Source organism: Uloborus diversus, chromosome 8 (assembly GCF_026930045.1).
Source record: "Uloborus diversus isolate 005 chromosome 8, Udiv.v.3.1, whole genome shotgun sequence".
NCBI lineage: Eukaryota > Metazoa > Arthropoda > Arachnida > Araneae > Uloboridae > Uloborus > Uloborus diversus.
Genome location: NC_072738.1, coordinates 25,223,226 through 25,240,259, shown reverse-complemented (window position 1 = coordinate 25,240,259; position 17,034 = coordinate 25,223,226). Strand labels below are relative to the sequence as shown.

Genomic DNA, 17,034 nt, shown 5'->3' with positions numbered 1-17,034 from the left:
ATACATATATTATACATTAGCGTACATATTCTGGTAGTACATGGTGGCTTGATTGAAGTTCTGGAAGCTTTAGATTTTTTTTCAAGCGCGTGAAATGTCGGACCTGTTGAACCTTAAGAGGCCAAATTGTTGGAGCAAGTGTAACATAAACATTTCAACTTTTTGGCATTTCTAGAGTATAGTATCTAGAGTCATGACAGTATACACACAGCGCAGTAAGACAAACTCGAGAAAGCAAAATAGTGGACGGAAAGAAAAGCTCACTGAAAGAGACCCACGACTTTTGAAGCGGACTGTAATGTCTAAAAAGCGAACAATAGAAGCAAAAATGGCCACAGAACTCAATCACCATCTGGATTCACTAGTGTGAGTGATTACAGTCAGAAGGCGCCTTTATTAACAGAACATTTACGGCAGAGTATAGATTCCCGACACAGTTGTTACAGAGTGTTTCCATTATTTTGATAACTACCTGTATGCCTATGCTCCTTTTTATCTATTTAGATTCTTTATGTACTGTCAGCTACGCTTAATCGGGTAACGAATAAACGAATACTCCCGCTTATATAAATAAAACCTCCCCGAACTGAATATTTCCCCATACATGCACTATTAAAAATCCACACTTAATCGAATAATTTCCCCTGATAATCGAATAATAATTAATCAGCTTTTGCAAGTATTTTTGCTGAGAAAGTTTTTGAACAATTTAGTATTGATGTAAAAATAAAAAGTAATATTTTTTGTGGACAACAGATGAGAAAAACAACTCATATTCCATCAAAACATTTTCACTATTCAATAAAATTTCTTTTGCCTTTGCTATTACAAGAAAAAAGATATCGCAGTCCGTAATTAAATGCAATGAAATATACACATTTTGACAATAATGAATTGATAAATATTAGATGTAAAACATGGTAGACAAGTAGGCGGAAAGTTAGTCAGAAAAGCATTGCCAGAAGACCTTGAGCAAGCAATTTGCTATTATGGAATTTTTTAAAAAATAATGCACTGAAAAAAGGTGTCAAAGCAAAGATCTCATAACTCAAGTTTTAAGTTACTTTGTGTAATTTTCATTATACTTGTATTATATATACACCAATTATTAAACTATTTTGTTGTTTATTTAGCCTATTTCAAAAACTTTTTGCCAAGCACATTTAGTGGCGGATTGGTTGAAAAAATCGGCCCTGGCATTAAGAGATGTAGTGGCCTCATGGCTTTTATGGATATTAAATTTTACCTAACGATTGGGATATCACTTAAGTATGAGGAAATTATTCTTAACACCTAAATATGTTTTATTTAAACAAAATATAACAGACTTCTGCGCTTTAATGGTGAACAAATTTATACAGTACAGTCGACGCTCGATATAACGACCATCTCCGTCCCAGAGAAAAAGGTCTTTATAACGAGTGGTCGTTATAAGAGGTATAATTTAAAAAATATATACACAGTCATCATGCATGCCCCGTTGTTCCATAAAAAAATGGTACTTTTTCAAACATTCCAGTTAAATGCCCAAATTATTTTTATCGTAGGAATTTTAAGAAAAATCGTGTGCAAAATACTATGACAGAACATTAAAGAAATTTTAAAGTAGAAAATATAGGGAGGAAAATGTTACACACTTACAAATCTGCTACTTACTGCTACCACTACGTTTTCTGAAGATAAAACCAGAAACTGATGTATGCCTTTTTAGCAGACGTGATTTTTGCAAAACATTATTTTCCGTTTCAGATATAGATGATAAATTGTTTTTTTTTTTTTTTTTTTTTTTTTTTTGTTTGCTTTTCAAAGAAACAGTTAAAAGTTCCTCGAGAACCGCAAATTTTAAAAACCGCTAGATTCAAAAACCAAACTACCAACACATCTGTCACCTCCCTTTTCTCAGGAATCTGGAAATTTCTCAATTTTTCCTCCCATTATTTTTTGTGCTAGCTGCGGTGAATGATAATCCCTCCCGCACCCCCTCTCAAAGTTGGATTTGACATTGAAAACTTCAGGCAGATGTCCGTAAACAATAATCAAGGCCATTTCAAGTTACAAATTTGTTTTCTTGTGAAGAACACCAGAAATAGCGTCCGCTGAATTCGGTCGTTGTATTGGATTAGATGATACAGAACGGTCGTTATAACGAAGGCAAATTAACATAGTGTTCATAGGAACAAAGTTGGGACTTTAACTACTGGTCGTTATAATGGGACGGTCTTTATAATGTGTGGTCGTTATAATGAGCGTCGACTGTATTAGCTAAACCTTATTTTGAGGAAAATTGTGATTGTAATTGTCCATTTTGAAGTATTTTTATAATGCCTGGAACGTGACTGAATGTTTCCGTAATGATAACACTGCTTGGCTAGTATGTCCTTTTCTGCCGTCATAACAAGTAACTTAATTGCCCTGTTATATGAAACTGATCTAGCGATGTTCATGGGTGAGACTAGGGCCGTCTTAGAACGTGATGGGCCCCTGAATACAAACATACATTACTGGCCCTGCCAAAAACATTCCCTTTTTTGTACTGCCATACCCTGACGACTCCCAGACTCGATGCAAGGTCAGAAACCTGGTGGGAGCACGAGTTTGGCAGCCCCTTAATTTTTTTTCAAACACATGTATCAATACAAAGAGAGAGAGAAAGTGGACTTAGCTTTCTGGCTTCTTGGGAGTATTAGCAATATAAACTTAATGGAAAGATTAACATTGAGTCTGAAATAGGGGTCCGGGGGCCTCTCCCCCGGAAACTTTTCGAAATTGTAGTCTTAAAAACTCAATTTTAAACAATATTTGGTGATGTTAGGAGAGCGTAGGTTCAGGGTTTCATCTGCTGCAATTTTTCAGAAGTGGAAATCCAAAAACAGAATTTTAAATTATCTTCGAATATATGGTATAAAGAGCGGTTCCGGAGGCTTTCCTCTGAAATTAAAAAAAAAAAAAATCAGCTCTGAAAACGCAGTTTTAGAAGATCTTTGGTGATTTTAAGTGGAGATAGATTCCGAGGCCATCCACCAGAAAATTTTCGAATTGAAGTCTTAAAAGCCTTTTATTGGTAAAGACGGGCACCGGCCGGCAGTTACTCGAAAGTTAAGTTCCAAAAACAAAATTTTTGCTGACCTTCAGTGATGTTAGAAAAGGAGTTTTCAGGAGGTAACCCTGGAAATTTTCGAAATTGAAGCACTAAAAACGAGACTTGAAACGTTCTTCATTGATGATGCCTTGAGAAACAAGGAGACGGGGCACTTTCCCAGAAAGTTTTTCATACTGTTAATTTAAAAACACAGTTTTAGATCATCTTTGGGAATGTTAAAAAAATAGGAGAGGTTCGAGTACTTTCCTCCAGCAAATTGGCGAAACTGGAATTCCATGTTATGGCGGGAGTGGATTCGGCTGTTCTCTTATGAAGTTATTCAAAATTGAAGCCCAAAAGTTTAAATTTTACACGATCTTCGATGATATTAGGAAGGGGGGTGTGAGAGGTTTTGGGGATTACCGGAATTCTTTCGACATTGGTTTTTATCAACTTATTTTCTTTTTAAACTAAGGGGCCCGAAACCGTGAGTTTGTACAGCGTACAAAATACTTTGTTTCGTCAAAAAAATGTTTGAAACTCACATTTCGGCGGCCTTTGGCTTTTGATTTGGTAATCTTAATAATGTAGGGTCTTTCATGCTCCTCAATGGTATTTTAAGATTGCCTTTTATAAAAAAAATTTTACGGAAAAAATATTTTGTCACTTTTATTCCAATTGTTACAATCAGGGTCGCCGAGAGCAAAAGCGGATCCGGGAAAAAAATGACAAAGGTCAATTTTTTTCCACAAGCCTCTTTCTACACCTTTCACCGTTAGCATACAGTGCTGGCCAAATTATTAGACTAAGACTGTTTTGAAAGCAAATTCCTTATTGATTAAATAACTATAGACACATTAACGAACAGTGAAATAATTATCTAATATTTAGTATGCATTTCCTTTTTCTTGATGAGCATTTTAAGTCTTTTTGGCATACTTTTCACAAGGTTTACACCATTTCTTATCTTTTTAAAAAAGAAGGTAAAAAATTGTTTATATTTACTATTATATATACTCACATACATACTCACTAATCACCTAAAACTAACTTTAACTATAACAGAACACACTATTAAAAAGAACTAGTGAACTGTTTAAGCTGATTGAGGTTTTGTTCCTGGTAGGTAGATAAACAAAGAACATTAACAAAGCAGACAGTGCTACCACTTGCAAACATTAAATTATGCTAAAATAACGTAATAATCAGTGTACAGGTTGTACTGTACTTTAACAGTAAAATAAATAGTATTTTAGTACAAATAGTATACAAAAAACAAAACAAAAAACTCTTTAGTCTAATAATTTGGCCAGTACTGTACTTTACCCTCTGCGCGAGGTCAATTCCGAGCCGGGCCCCTATTTTCCCACTAAGCTGACAATAACCTCACGTCGGCCCTTGTTGTAAGTTGCATTTTATGGCAATTGTTAATTGTCATTTATAAAAAAAGAGCGTCAAAGAGACCAAAAGTATTTGAACTTTTTACGACCGCTAAGGTTTCCCCGTTTTTTTTTTTTAAATGTATTAATTTATTTTTTATTATACCACTAAAAATATATTGGCATCCCCAGGGCCCGACTAACTAAAAGTGAGGCCCTAGGCCCACATAAATTTGGAGGCCCCCTGAAGACTATGCAGTGTTTGATTTACATTTTTAAAGCACGAATGCACTTTTGGAGGCCTCTTTGTCTAATCACACAACTATGTATAATTCACTTATGTGCATTTATGAATCCCCTTTGGGACCCCTCATAATCGTGACCAAGTAAATTCGTTACTGGCAGAATGATTAAAAAGTCCCCTTTAAAGAAGTTTTTTTTCCAATTAATAAGTCATAACTTTTTATTTTTTTAAAAATATATGTATTTTTCATATCGTTGCAATGCTATGCATAATTCTTTAAAGAATGTGGGGCCCCTTAGAAACATGGGGCCTCAGGCCTAGGCCTAGTCAGCTTGTGTGATAATCAGGCCCTGGGCAGCCCCATTTCAGAAATTCCCCCTCCCCCCCTCTTGGTGATGGCCCTGTCTCCCCCCACTCGCAAGCTTTAGCCCATGCGTAAAGAAGATCTGAGGCTGTGTTTTGTGAATTTGCGTTATTCTAAACACATGCGCGCAAAATTTACATTTTGCTGTTAGTAGACAGGCCCGAAAGACTTTGCTGTTAGTTGATCGGTCCAAACATGACCGGCCCACCGGGCAAATGCCCGGTTGCCCGCCGGCTGTATCCGCCACTAAGCACATTGCTTCCTTTATATAGCTGTTTATTATTATTTTGTTTTAAGACAAATGTTGTCAATTTAGGAAGATGAAGAAAATCTCTCTGCTTAATCAAATACTCTGCTTAATGGAATATTTTATTTCTTGGAACCGACAATATTTGATTAGGGGGGCCGACAATATTAGACTTACATGAAATACACCGCCAGCTCAGTCATTTACAGCCGAGGACTGCAGTTTCGAACTTATTAGCGCTCATCAGCCTGGCATAGGAAATGGTCTGTGCTAATTCTATATTAGCTACCAGTTTGTTTGGCACTCTTGGCTTCCTTAGGAGGTTTTCCATATCGAGCTCAGTCAATTTCCTATGCCGGGCTGATGAGTGCTAATAAGTACAAAATTGCAGTTCTCGGCTGGAAATGACTGAGCTGGCGATGTATTTCATGTTTTTCTGCTTTAGCCCTGGCTAATGGGCAGTAACTTGCTGAAAATATTAGAATTAGTTTCATAAAAGGTATCAACCTTCCTAACATGCCAGAAAAAGTTTTTTTTTTTGGCTTTATCTGAAAAATTTTGTATAGATATATTTTATGTGTTAATAGATGGTGAAGACTTGTAGTACAAACATTTTTAATCAGCATTCATTCATGAATATCTTTAAAAATTTTGATGTACTATAGAATTAGGAGATTTCAATCAAGATGCCTGTTGAACATGATAAGCATAAAACGTTTTTATAAAACTTTAATGTATTGAAATAAAATACTTTTTTGCATAGTTTTCATCTGAGGCCGAAATGAGGTATTCTCCATTAATGACTGCACAATTTACTTCCGGAGTGCTCACCAAGTACCAGTTTGTTGGCTCTTTCTGCTTCAATGAGATGACATTTGCTTTCAGTTAGGTTATTGTCTATCCCAGGCTGATGAGTTCAAAACAACAGACGATAAATTAACAAAAAGCTGCGCCCAAACGTGTGTATTAGAGCTACAGGCTTTACAGGGTGCAGCAAAAAATTGCAACTTTCTTCTTATAGAAATCTTAACAAATTGAACAGATTATAACAATAACGTGGACCTTTGGCCGTAATATATTCAGCCTGTTTTTAAGTGGCCTCCTCTGGTGGCGATACATAGGTCCAGGCGTAGTGATGTAAAATACCCAGGTATTTATTTTTAGGGGTAAATACCCAGGGTATATACCTGGGTAAATACCCAAAATGGGTATTTACCCGGGTATTTATTTCAAAAATTTATATTCAACTAAAATACTTTTCTGTATGTATTCTACTATGTATATATACAGAGTGTTTTGTTTTAACCTTCAAGACCTCTATTTTTGCAACCGTTAGTCCTAGATGCATACTTACAATTGCAAAAATGTTCAAAATCAGATGCAGACTTAAGATATTGAAAATTTGAAGTAAAAATAAAAATGAGTAAAAAAATACAAATTTTAACTTTTTACACGGGCCCCAGATCCTCTGACTTATTGATATTTAGGGAAATAATCTCCACTGAAAAACAATTACAAAAAAAGTTTGACATTAGTACGACCAATATTCACTGAGATATGAAACGCAGCATTTTGTAACTTACACCATTTTACATCGCCGTCAGTAACATCTTTTGGGGGAAAATATAGCAGTTAATGAGTGTTTATATAAAATTATATGTGTGCAGAGTGATTTTTCAAATTGTTCAAGGTTTTGCAGCGTGTTTTGCGTATCACGGCATAACATTTGCATGAATTTTTGAGTAGAAATGAAAAATGTAATACCTTGTGTTTTTTACTTTGCCAAACTGTCATTATTCTGAAAGGGTAATAAGTTCTAATCTCATCTTCTGCATGGTCCCTTAAAACTTTCAAATGGAATATCTCCTTGAGTTTTCATTGCACAAATGTCAAGTTTTTTTTGTGTCAGTAAGTTTTAAATTCAGATCATTTCTCTAAATATAAGTTAGGGGACCTAGAGCCGTATAAAAAGTTAAATTTTGTAGTTTTTGACTCATTTTTATTTTTGCTTCAAACTTCCAATATCTTTACTCTGCATCTGAATATTTTTGCAATCGGAAGTAAGCATCTAGGACTAACGGTTGTAAAAATAAAGGTCTTGCAGGTTAAAACGAAACACCTTGTATAAACAACTATATACGAAACAATAAATTTTTCCCTAAAATTTGTATTTTGATCACATATTTAAAGAATTATTGTGTGAAACAACTCAGCAATCTAATATGATATTCACATTAAATGTGTTGGATATGCCTAATCAATGTTGATAGATTTCACATATAAAAAGCAATTCTACAAAAAGTAAAAAGCTTAACTGGTTACAAAAAAAAAAAAAAGCAAACATCTTCTTCAATTATGGCATTGAAAAGAAAGATTCTTTGGTTTGTGATATGTTTCTTTCATAATTTCATTAAGTCTTTCGATAAAAAATATTATAAACTGTGTAATACATATGTATGTATCAGTTTTACCAATTATTTCATATTTAGATTTTAAAAAAAAATTCTGATTCACTTTTAGCATTTTTTTGTAAAATACCCAGTTTTTGGGTATTTACCCAGGCCTTGGGTAAATACCCGGGTAAATACCCAAAAAATATTTACCTACCCACTGGGTATTTACCCGATCCACATCACTATCCAGGCGTGACTTGAAATTTTTGAGGATGAGCCGCGGGTCCTCTGACTGCAATCGACCCATTCCTGACGCAGTGATTGCTTCAGCGTTTTTTCAACGTTTTGTATTTCCAAACTTTTGCAGGGCTTAGCACAAGCCCTGGCCTCCAAAATGGACCACACCTTGGCCCACCAAGGAGGGTGGCCATTCTGCCGAAGAGATGAAGTCTGGAAGATGGGTCTTGCACGAATCTTGCCTCATTTTGCCTTGTGAGCCGGCGAGTCCTGTTGAAACGTCCAATTTGCATCAACGAAGTGCTGTTGAACCCAGAGAAGCACAACAGCCTCGAGAATGTCGTGGCAGACTCTTGATTGATTTTCACTCCTTGACTTATAAAAACGAGTAGAGTCTTATCGCTGGCGCAGATTCCGCCCCAAACCATCACCTAAGAGGGTTTTTGAAGGTGTCTGACGACCGCTGAGGTGCCCGGAGCCTCTGAGGACCATTTCCGGTCATTTTGGTGGTTGTGCGCTTGCTCGACAACGAACAACTTCTCATTCCTGAAGAGGATACGCTCCCATCCTTGAGCAGTTGGAGACATCTTTGCAGCCGTACGCGTTTTTTTTCGTCGGTGAGGCGCTGAACTTTCTGGAGCATGTACGCCTTGAAGTTGAGTTCCTCTTTCGCCATTCGACGGACAGTTTGATCGCTGATGCCAGTCTCACAAGTGATTTTTCTCATGGAGAGCCTTGGATTTAGCTGCACTCGCTTCTGAATGATCTTACGGTTGGTGGACATGTTGAAGGTTCGCTTTCTGCCAGTTCCTGGACAGCGGCCATCGTGGCCAAGCTCCTTGTACATTTGATTGCTTCAGGCACGAAGTCCTCTCCAACAGCGAGAAAATGAACAATCGCACATTGACGTTTCCCTTGCCAAAACAGTTCCAAAATTGCAACACGTTTGACATTCAACAAAGAAAAGCATGTCAATTAATAGATAGAAACTTGACAAATGACTGGCAGAGAAAAACATAGAGAATTTAATAGTAAAAGAATCATATGGCTGCACATAAACATGCTCGCGTAAAAACTCATACAAAAAGGTTGCCATTTTTGCGGCACCCTGTACTTTTTAACAACTGACCCTTCCTCAAAAACTAAAATGTTGTGTAAAATATTCTTTGTGTAATAAATTTGACCTGTTTTGCATCCTTCAGTTTCTGCCTTTGTGTGCATATAGTGTGTCAGCATTGCATTTACAACCATGTGTTCCTCTATGATTCTTGCTTCCTATCCTCTCCATTGATGATTAATGTTTGTCTCAATCATTTTATGACACCCTGTATAAGATTATTTTGCTTTTTATTCCCTGAACACCCTTACAAATTTCCCTGAATGAATTATTCATTAAATTCATTCAAAATCAATATAGGAGGCACTTTAGATCATTCCTTACCTTTTTTTATTCCCCGAATTCAATGGATTTTGTTCTGTTTCTTAGATGATAATAGTGTACAGGATACTGTTATTACTATTACTCACAAATAGAAATTTAGAATTTTTCTTCTTTAGAAAACAATAATCTCTACGCAGTATAAAATGAAACCTCCAAAAAGCGTCTGTGTGTTTGAACTCGCAAAACTTGAGAACTACCCGGCTGATTTCGATGAAATATTCAGTTTGTTCCTTTAAGTTCTGAAAAGTTTTGCAGGCTAGTTGAAAAAAAATTTGATGAATAGTTCTTTTTTTATTCCAATTTAGGCCCAATTTTCACATAAATTCCCGAATATGGAGGTAAAAAATTACTTGCACATATTAATATTGTATATCGTTGGAAAGAGTAGAATTTTTTGCGTTCTACTCAATTTGTTTCAATGCTCTAACTTAACTGCGGCAGGTGTTTTCACGTTTTTAGCTCGAATTTGTTTAGGCTTAACTGAAGTTTAGGCACTACTTTCTTCATTAAATCTATCAATAAAAAGTGAAGGAATTGTCCCATAGTTTTATTTTTGACATCACTGAAAAGAGCTGCTTTTTTTACTCCAGATCTAACTCGACCTATGGTCGAAAAACTGAGCTATCTCCAAAGAAAAGTTACAAGCGTTTTAAATCAAGTTCGAAAAATGTCATCTTCATTCAAGTTGTTAAACATTTTATTTTTGCGTTTCCACACTTATGCTTTTTGACTCCATTGTTTCTTTCCTTAATTTAAACTTACTTAATTTCGTGTTTCCATGATTACACTTTTAAAAATTCATCAATAAATTACTTTAGAACCAAGAAGTTTTTTAAAAATGAAAAAGAAAAGTTTGGAAAAAATGATTACTTTCCCAAAAATTTGAAATTCTAAAACATATTCATATCCTTATATATTATTTCTGTAGACTGTTTTTGGTTTCTACGCGAGATCTTCTTAAGTTCTTGATCGATTTCTTTGATTTACACCTTATTTTAAAGCTAATCGTGCAGGCTACTGACAAAAAATAGACCCACGGCCTAAAAAAAATTTTTTTCTGTCAAAAAACCGGTTTTAAAGAACCAGAATGAAGTTTTCGGTTAAATTTATAACTTTAACTTGCAGTGAGACCGACGGAGCTGAATAGCTTGATTGGCAGAGCATTCGACTGGTAACTAGGAGAATGCGTGTTCGCGCCCACGTCCGAACAATCTGCATCAAAAAATTAGATAAATATTGCGCATTACACGAACACTTAATATCAAAGAATAACAAATATGAGGGAGTAGAATAAATGATGGAAACGGTCCTTGCTGTTATGAAAACTTGGTGCAACATTACGCTAAATTGATTCTTAATTGTAAGGATTTTTTTTTTAATAAGCTTTGGCTCCGGTAAGAAAATTAAAGCATAATGTAAACGAATATATAAGTATCAGGTTTAAGATTTCAGACTACAATGGAAATTGTTTTGTTTTTTAGAAAAAATAATAAATCGCATATTGAAATATAGATTCCTCTAATGAATTTTTGACTCCTTGTGCAAGTAAAAAAATTACTCCCTCAATTTGAAGGGTAAACTATTTTTTGTTTTTCTTTTTGTAAAAAGCAAATAGCCTATCACATTTTTACTACATTCGAAAAGCTATGCTTAAAAAAAACTTAGTTCAAAATATTTTGCATTTTAACCGTGCTGTTAAATGATGAACACGTACTGCCATCTAAGTCATAATGGTTCAAGCAGCCTGCGATAACAAATTGTAAAAAGTTTCAAAAATAAAAAAACTTCTATTCAATATCTTATCTTACATATTATTCATCACTCATTTTAAAATTTATCAGGCCAGCTAATGACAAAAAGTCGACTTAGGTTGAAAAATCAAGTTTTCGGAAACGCCCCTTGCTGTTGTAAAACCTTGATGCAGCCTGAAGTTCTTATGCAGATTTTTTTTTTTAGCAAAGTTCTAATACAATTTTGCAATTTTTTGCGTCGCTTTTGCCAAGGAAAAAAAATAAAATTAACCTGTGTGTGTGTCTGTATATGTTTTTAAATAAAGCTTAAAAGCACTGGACTTAAACGTTCGGTTAAATTGATAAGTTTTTTTCGGTAGAGCTCTCGGCTATCAACTAACTGAACTTCGGGCAAGCAAGGGCTGTCCGACATAATAGCAAATTTAGATTAATATTCCGCATTACATGTACTCATAACATACAACAGATAACACACGTAATAAAATTAATGCAATGGGACTGTTACTTGGTGTTTCGACTCCTTTATGCCGGCTACAGTTATCATTCGGATAAGCTGACTTAATCAAAGGGTATTCTTCCTTTTTTTAAAGCTTTGACTCCGTCCAGACCACTAAGCATATTGTAAGCATAAAAAAGTATTAGATTTACCTCAAGGGAATCCTTTTTGTGCAGAAAAACATTTTCATTGTATGTTGAAATGTAGATTTTTCTAATAGCAGTGTTCGACATTTTGTACAAATGAAAAAATATTATGCCAAATTGAAACTACGAGTTTCACCCAGTAAACATTTAATTTTTTATTCGAATACGATATAAAACTTTGAAATTATTATCAATTTCATTAGTAAGAAATCATTTTCTACTCCTCTGCTTTCGGCTGGGAAAAAAAAAGCATTTTATCTACGCTCGAAAAATTATACTTAAAAAACGGACTCAGTTCAACTGGTTTTGGTTTTGAATTTTAAGTGTTCGATTAAAAGCGAAACATGTGCGGGCATTTAAGCTGGAGCAGTTAAAGCAGCCTGCTGTGGAAAATAGTTCAATATTCAAAAATAAAAACACTTATTTTCAATCTAATTTATTACTTCTCTAGAATATTTGTTTCGATTTCTACGTGAGATCTTCCTCATTCTTTAACCAAATGTCATGCTTTACGAATAATTTTAAATCGTACCATGTTGGCTAATGACAAAACATAGACGCATGATCTTTTTTTTTTGGCAAAAAGCTTTTTTGCTGTTTTTTACTACGCATTCCTTCAATGCATAGCATTCGAAAAAGAAGGGGCAATTGATAGGTTTGTTGGAGTGTCATGCTGTTAATCAGAATGGCGCCAGTTCGAATCCGTGCCAATAATGTTTCTTTCTTTCCGGTCAGATGCTCACATGGGCAGGACTGTATTTGCCACAACCTGTTTTGTCATATGCAGAATTACTGCTTTTTCACGAGTCACTCAGCCACACTTTTAATGATATTTATGTTTGCATTGAAAATATGTACAATCAAAAAGTGAGCGATGATCAAATTATCACAATGATGTATTTAACGAGGTTTTGTTACTGATGTCTTCAAATTTCATGCCTTCTCTTGTGCGCTTACGTTTTTCCGTTTACTTCTTTCGGTTCTTCTTTATAATGTTCTTTCTGAAATTTTTAAAGAGCGAAATGCTTTGTGAAACGATTTGAAGCACAGTGCAGAGTTCCGCACGGGTCGACTAGTTTCTCTTATAAAGTTGTTGAAAAAAGCTTAAATTTTAAAGGTTTCAAATTTGACTGAATGTTACTGTCCATTTTTCTCCAAGTCTTTAAGGTTTGCAAATTTCTTAAATTTCAACGGAATAACAGGGGGATGAGAGCAAATAATTTCTGTTTCAGAAAAATGTCAAAATATGTTCTTCCCATTGCTACTTATCTAATTTTTTTGCATTATCACACCATAGGTAAGATAATTAGTAACAGTGAAGGTTATATTTACTTTTATTTGGCAGTTTTTTGCATAAATAGAACAATTCAGACGGACATTTTACAGGAGTGTTAAAAGTAGTATCTACTGTGGAATAGTAAATGGGACTTAATTCATTTGTTACTGTAATGCACAAGGTTGCTGTGCTAAGGGATTGTTCTAGAAAGTGTAGCCAGAATGTATGTATATGTATGGTTAATAAGGGTGATTAATGTTTTGATTATACTCAATTCATCTTTCATGTTGACTCAAGTCGCTAAAAGATTTTGCCAGATATGCATCAAAATCTGCAAGAACAATCTGAGCTATTCACTTTTGTTTTAATTTCATGATTGTGAGAAACTGAAACCTGTAACAATACCAGTTGACTCTGTCTCTTTTCAATAATATAGAAATCCTTTTTCTATTTCCAGAAAATTTTTTAAAGGCTCTGGAGCCTCGCCAAGCACAAACAACGATGACAACAGTGGTAGGCCGCATGGAAACTTGCCATTGCATAAGGCAGCGGTGGAGGCCATGGATGCAGATAGCAATATTGATGCTCAAGATGAAGATGGGAAGACTCTCTTACATCACGCTGCAAAATGTGGAGATGTAGAGAGAGTCAAGGAGTTACTTGCCGCTGGCGCAAGTACCCGTCTCCGTGAGAGGATATTTGGCCAGACCCCACTCCACACAGCTCTGTGTTTCATGCAGACAGATGCAGCAGCAGTCCTACTGGAAGCAGACAGCAAAATCGACATGAAAGATACGTTTGGAGGTTATACTCCTCTGCATTGGGCTGCACAGAAGAATTATGGAGAATTTGCCAGGAAGCTGCTTGCTGCTGGAGCAAGTACGCGTGTCCGAGATGATGAAGGTCAGACGCCCCTCCACCATGCTCTGTCTTTTAATAAAGAGAATGTAGCTGCAATCCTCCTGGATGCAGACAGCAAAATAGACATTCAAGATAAAGGAGGGAGAACTCCCCTGCATGAGGCTGTACTGTATGGAAGTGCAGCAGTCCGGAAACTGCTTGCAGCAGGAGCAAATACACGTCTGCGAGATAAAGATGATGGCTTCACGCCCCTTCATATAGCTCTGTATTTCAATAGGAAGGAAGCAGCTGCAATACTTCTGGATGCAGACAGCAAAATAGACTGTAGAGATAAAGAGGGAAGGACTCCCCTGCATTTAGCTGCAAAGGAAAGAAATGCAGACGCTGTCAGGCAGTTACTCTTCAGTGACGTACGTGTACACATAGAGGATTATGATGGGAAATATCCTATTAACTATGGAAACACAGCTATTTTGAAAACTATTATATCAATATATGCCTGTAGAGACATTACGATTAACTGGGAAGATTTTAATTTTAATCCTGAGAAGACACAATTATGCATTGAACTTCTATCTGAATGTTACGCAGAACTCCAGCTGATGAAGGACACGAAAGTGCAAGAAACTACTGTGTCTTATCATGACCTGGTAAGAATACATGTGAGCAGGGCAGCTTTGTATCTTAGGAACGAGAATATCCGAAAGGTTTTGCATAGTGATCGTGTGGCGCAGGACTTCCCAAACTATGCTGATATGATTGCCTTCAAACTTGAAAGAGCTGAAAAGAGGAGGATCCTGGCTGATCAATGTCTGAAGTGCTTTGGCATTTTATGTGGGACATTGCCACCTCTGCCAACAATAAGTGTCGACATTATAATGCTTTGTTTGAGTGAGAAAGACATGCAAAATTTCATTGATGCTTTTAATTTAAAATACTGAAAATTGTTTCAATTCCTCCCAAGTTTCCCAAAGCAAGAGGGCTTGAAAAACTGCATTGTGGCCAAAATTGGGAAATAAGAGAAAAGTGCTGAAAGTGCTTGTTAGTTTTTCAAAAGATCAGAAATTTTTGTTGTGAATTTTTTTGTTGTTTGTTTGTGTTTTAAAATGTATAATTTAATTCTGGTAGAAGGGCCAATGTTCCTTCCAATGCATCCTAAAGCCTATCTGTTATACATGTAGGAAATGTAAAGTTTGAGTAAGGATATTTTGTGAGTCATTAAAAATAGGAATGCAAAAATAAGCAGTTTCGAACGTTGCAGCTGATTAAAACTGATCGGGGAAAAAAAATTGTTGAATACATTCACATGATGTGCACAAGCAAGGCTTCTAAAACAGCCCATGAAGCACTATTTATGAATCTCAGTATCAAAATGTGAAGAGCATGTCTCTTACATTCTGTAAACATTTAAGAATTAGATTCTATTGTCTAGAACTGCCAAGCGGGCATCTTGTTTTAATTTTGCTCCTGCTACTAATTAATTTACTTGTTTCACAACTGTGGTTGTCTTGTTTTTCTCTATGCGGGATTAACGTTTGTTGTTCCAATTGAAAAATACAGTATGTTAATACTGAAAAACATTGGAGAGATCAGTATAATTATTCTTGACACAGAATATATTGATTTCAATTGTACAATAGTTTTTGTACTTGAATTAATTATTTTTTATCGCAATGTGCAATAAAGACGTTGTTTCTCTGAAAAAGATCATAAGTTTTTCTTTCACATGTGCCCAGTATACGATTCGGAATGGAAAAAAAAAGCATCCTTTCCTTTGTTTCATGCTAAAATAAAAGGAATTTTAAAATGCATATGATACAGTAGTTCATCTCCAGGGTGCTAGTGAAATACTGTATTGGAAATCCATGTGTCCCCCCCCCCCTGCAATACTTTTGGTTTTGTGAAAAAATAAAAAGGTATGAGAGCTTTAAAAGTAACAGAACATCTAGGAAATTTTTCCTGGTCTATTTTCGTTAGCCCAAGCTATGGGAAAAAAGTATTATTTAATTTTTGCACTTTGATTATGCTTCGCTGGTGTACATGGTTTATGCTCTGTAAATACTTCTAGCTGTTATTCTAGAATGATTTGTTGAAAAAATTGAATCCAGCTCCTTAGAAATCCTGCAAGATAGATCCAAATTTCACATCGCCTTTTAATACAAAACGTTAAAAGTAATAGACATTTTGCAAGTTATACCAAATGTTTTTTTTTTATATATTTGCAAAGGTGATCTCAAACAAAAGGGGGGAAATAAAAACATTATTAAAATATTGTCTAGTTCCTTAAATTTTCTGCCAAAAAAAAGGTTTCAATTTAAATGTTCAAAATCATATACATTACGTTCGTATTAGTATTACTTGTATTACGTTAGAGCCAGGGTTGGGTTTTGGACTGTCCAAAACCGGTTTAGGACAGGACCGGTGGTTTTTACCGTCCGAAAGTGTCTAAAACTGTCCAAAAGTGTCCGAAACTGTCTTAAACTGTCCAAAACTATGCTAAAGCTAAAGGGGTGTAACCTAATCAATTTGTATTCACTACAGTGTTTGTAATGCATAAATACAAATATTAATGAGGTTCAATTAATGAGTATTTGATAATACTTTTCTCCAAAATGTTCATTTAAAAAATATTTTACTTAAAATAAAATGCCAATAACTCTATCACATAAAAACTTACTTTTGTAACAGTTGGTAGAGCCATGAAAGGAAATTCACATTGCTAACAAGACAACTAATTTCAGTTACATTTATAACTCAAAGGAATGTTATTAAATGTACAATACTTTTTTTAATGCTTCATTTTTTTTAATGGTTTTTGCAAATAAAGTTTGTGTGATGTTTTAATGAAAATTATTTTTTAAATCATAGATTAAAGAACAAGAAATTAATGATTAAACACAACTTATATTTTAAAAGTTGTGTTCTTTTTTAGTTCATATTTTTAATATAACACATTCTGTATTTACAAAAAAATGTCATTTATTGCATTTAAGTCAATTATTGCACTATACTTTGAACACGTTCTTTCAGCACATGCATAAATGTCCAAAAATTTGGTTTATGGAAACATAAAAGAGAAACTCAGGCATACAAATTGAACCATTTAATGACGAATTTAAT

The 17,034-nt window shown here is 35.0% G+C and overlaps 1 protein-coding gene across 1 annotated transcript in view; it reads left to right on the top strand.

Annotated features, from left to right (window-relative positions):
* LOC129227694 (serine/threonine-protein phosphatase 6 regulatory ankyrin repeat subunit B-like) overlaps positions 1 to 15,604 on the top strand; it is a 55,516-nt gene extending 39,912 nt beyond the window's left edge. The window contains exon 6 of the mRNA XM_054862288.1: positions 13,511 to 15,604. Within this exon, the coding sequence (XP_054718263.1) occupies positions 13,511 to 14,855 (1,345 nt within the window). The 3' untranslated portion in view covers positions 14,856 to 15,604. The remainder of the gene's footprint in view (positions 1 to 13,510) is intronic.
* The last annotated feature ends 1,430 nt before the right edge of the window (positions 15,605 to 17,034 follow it).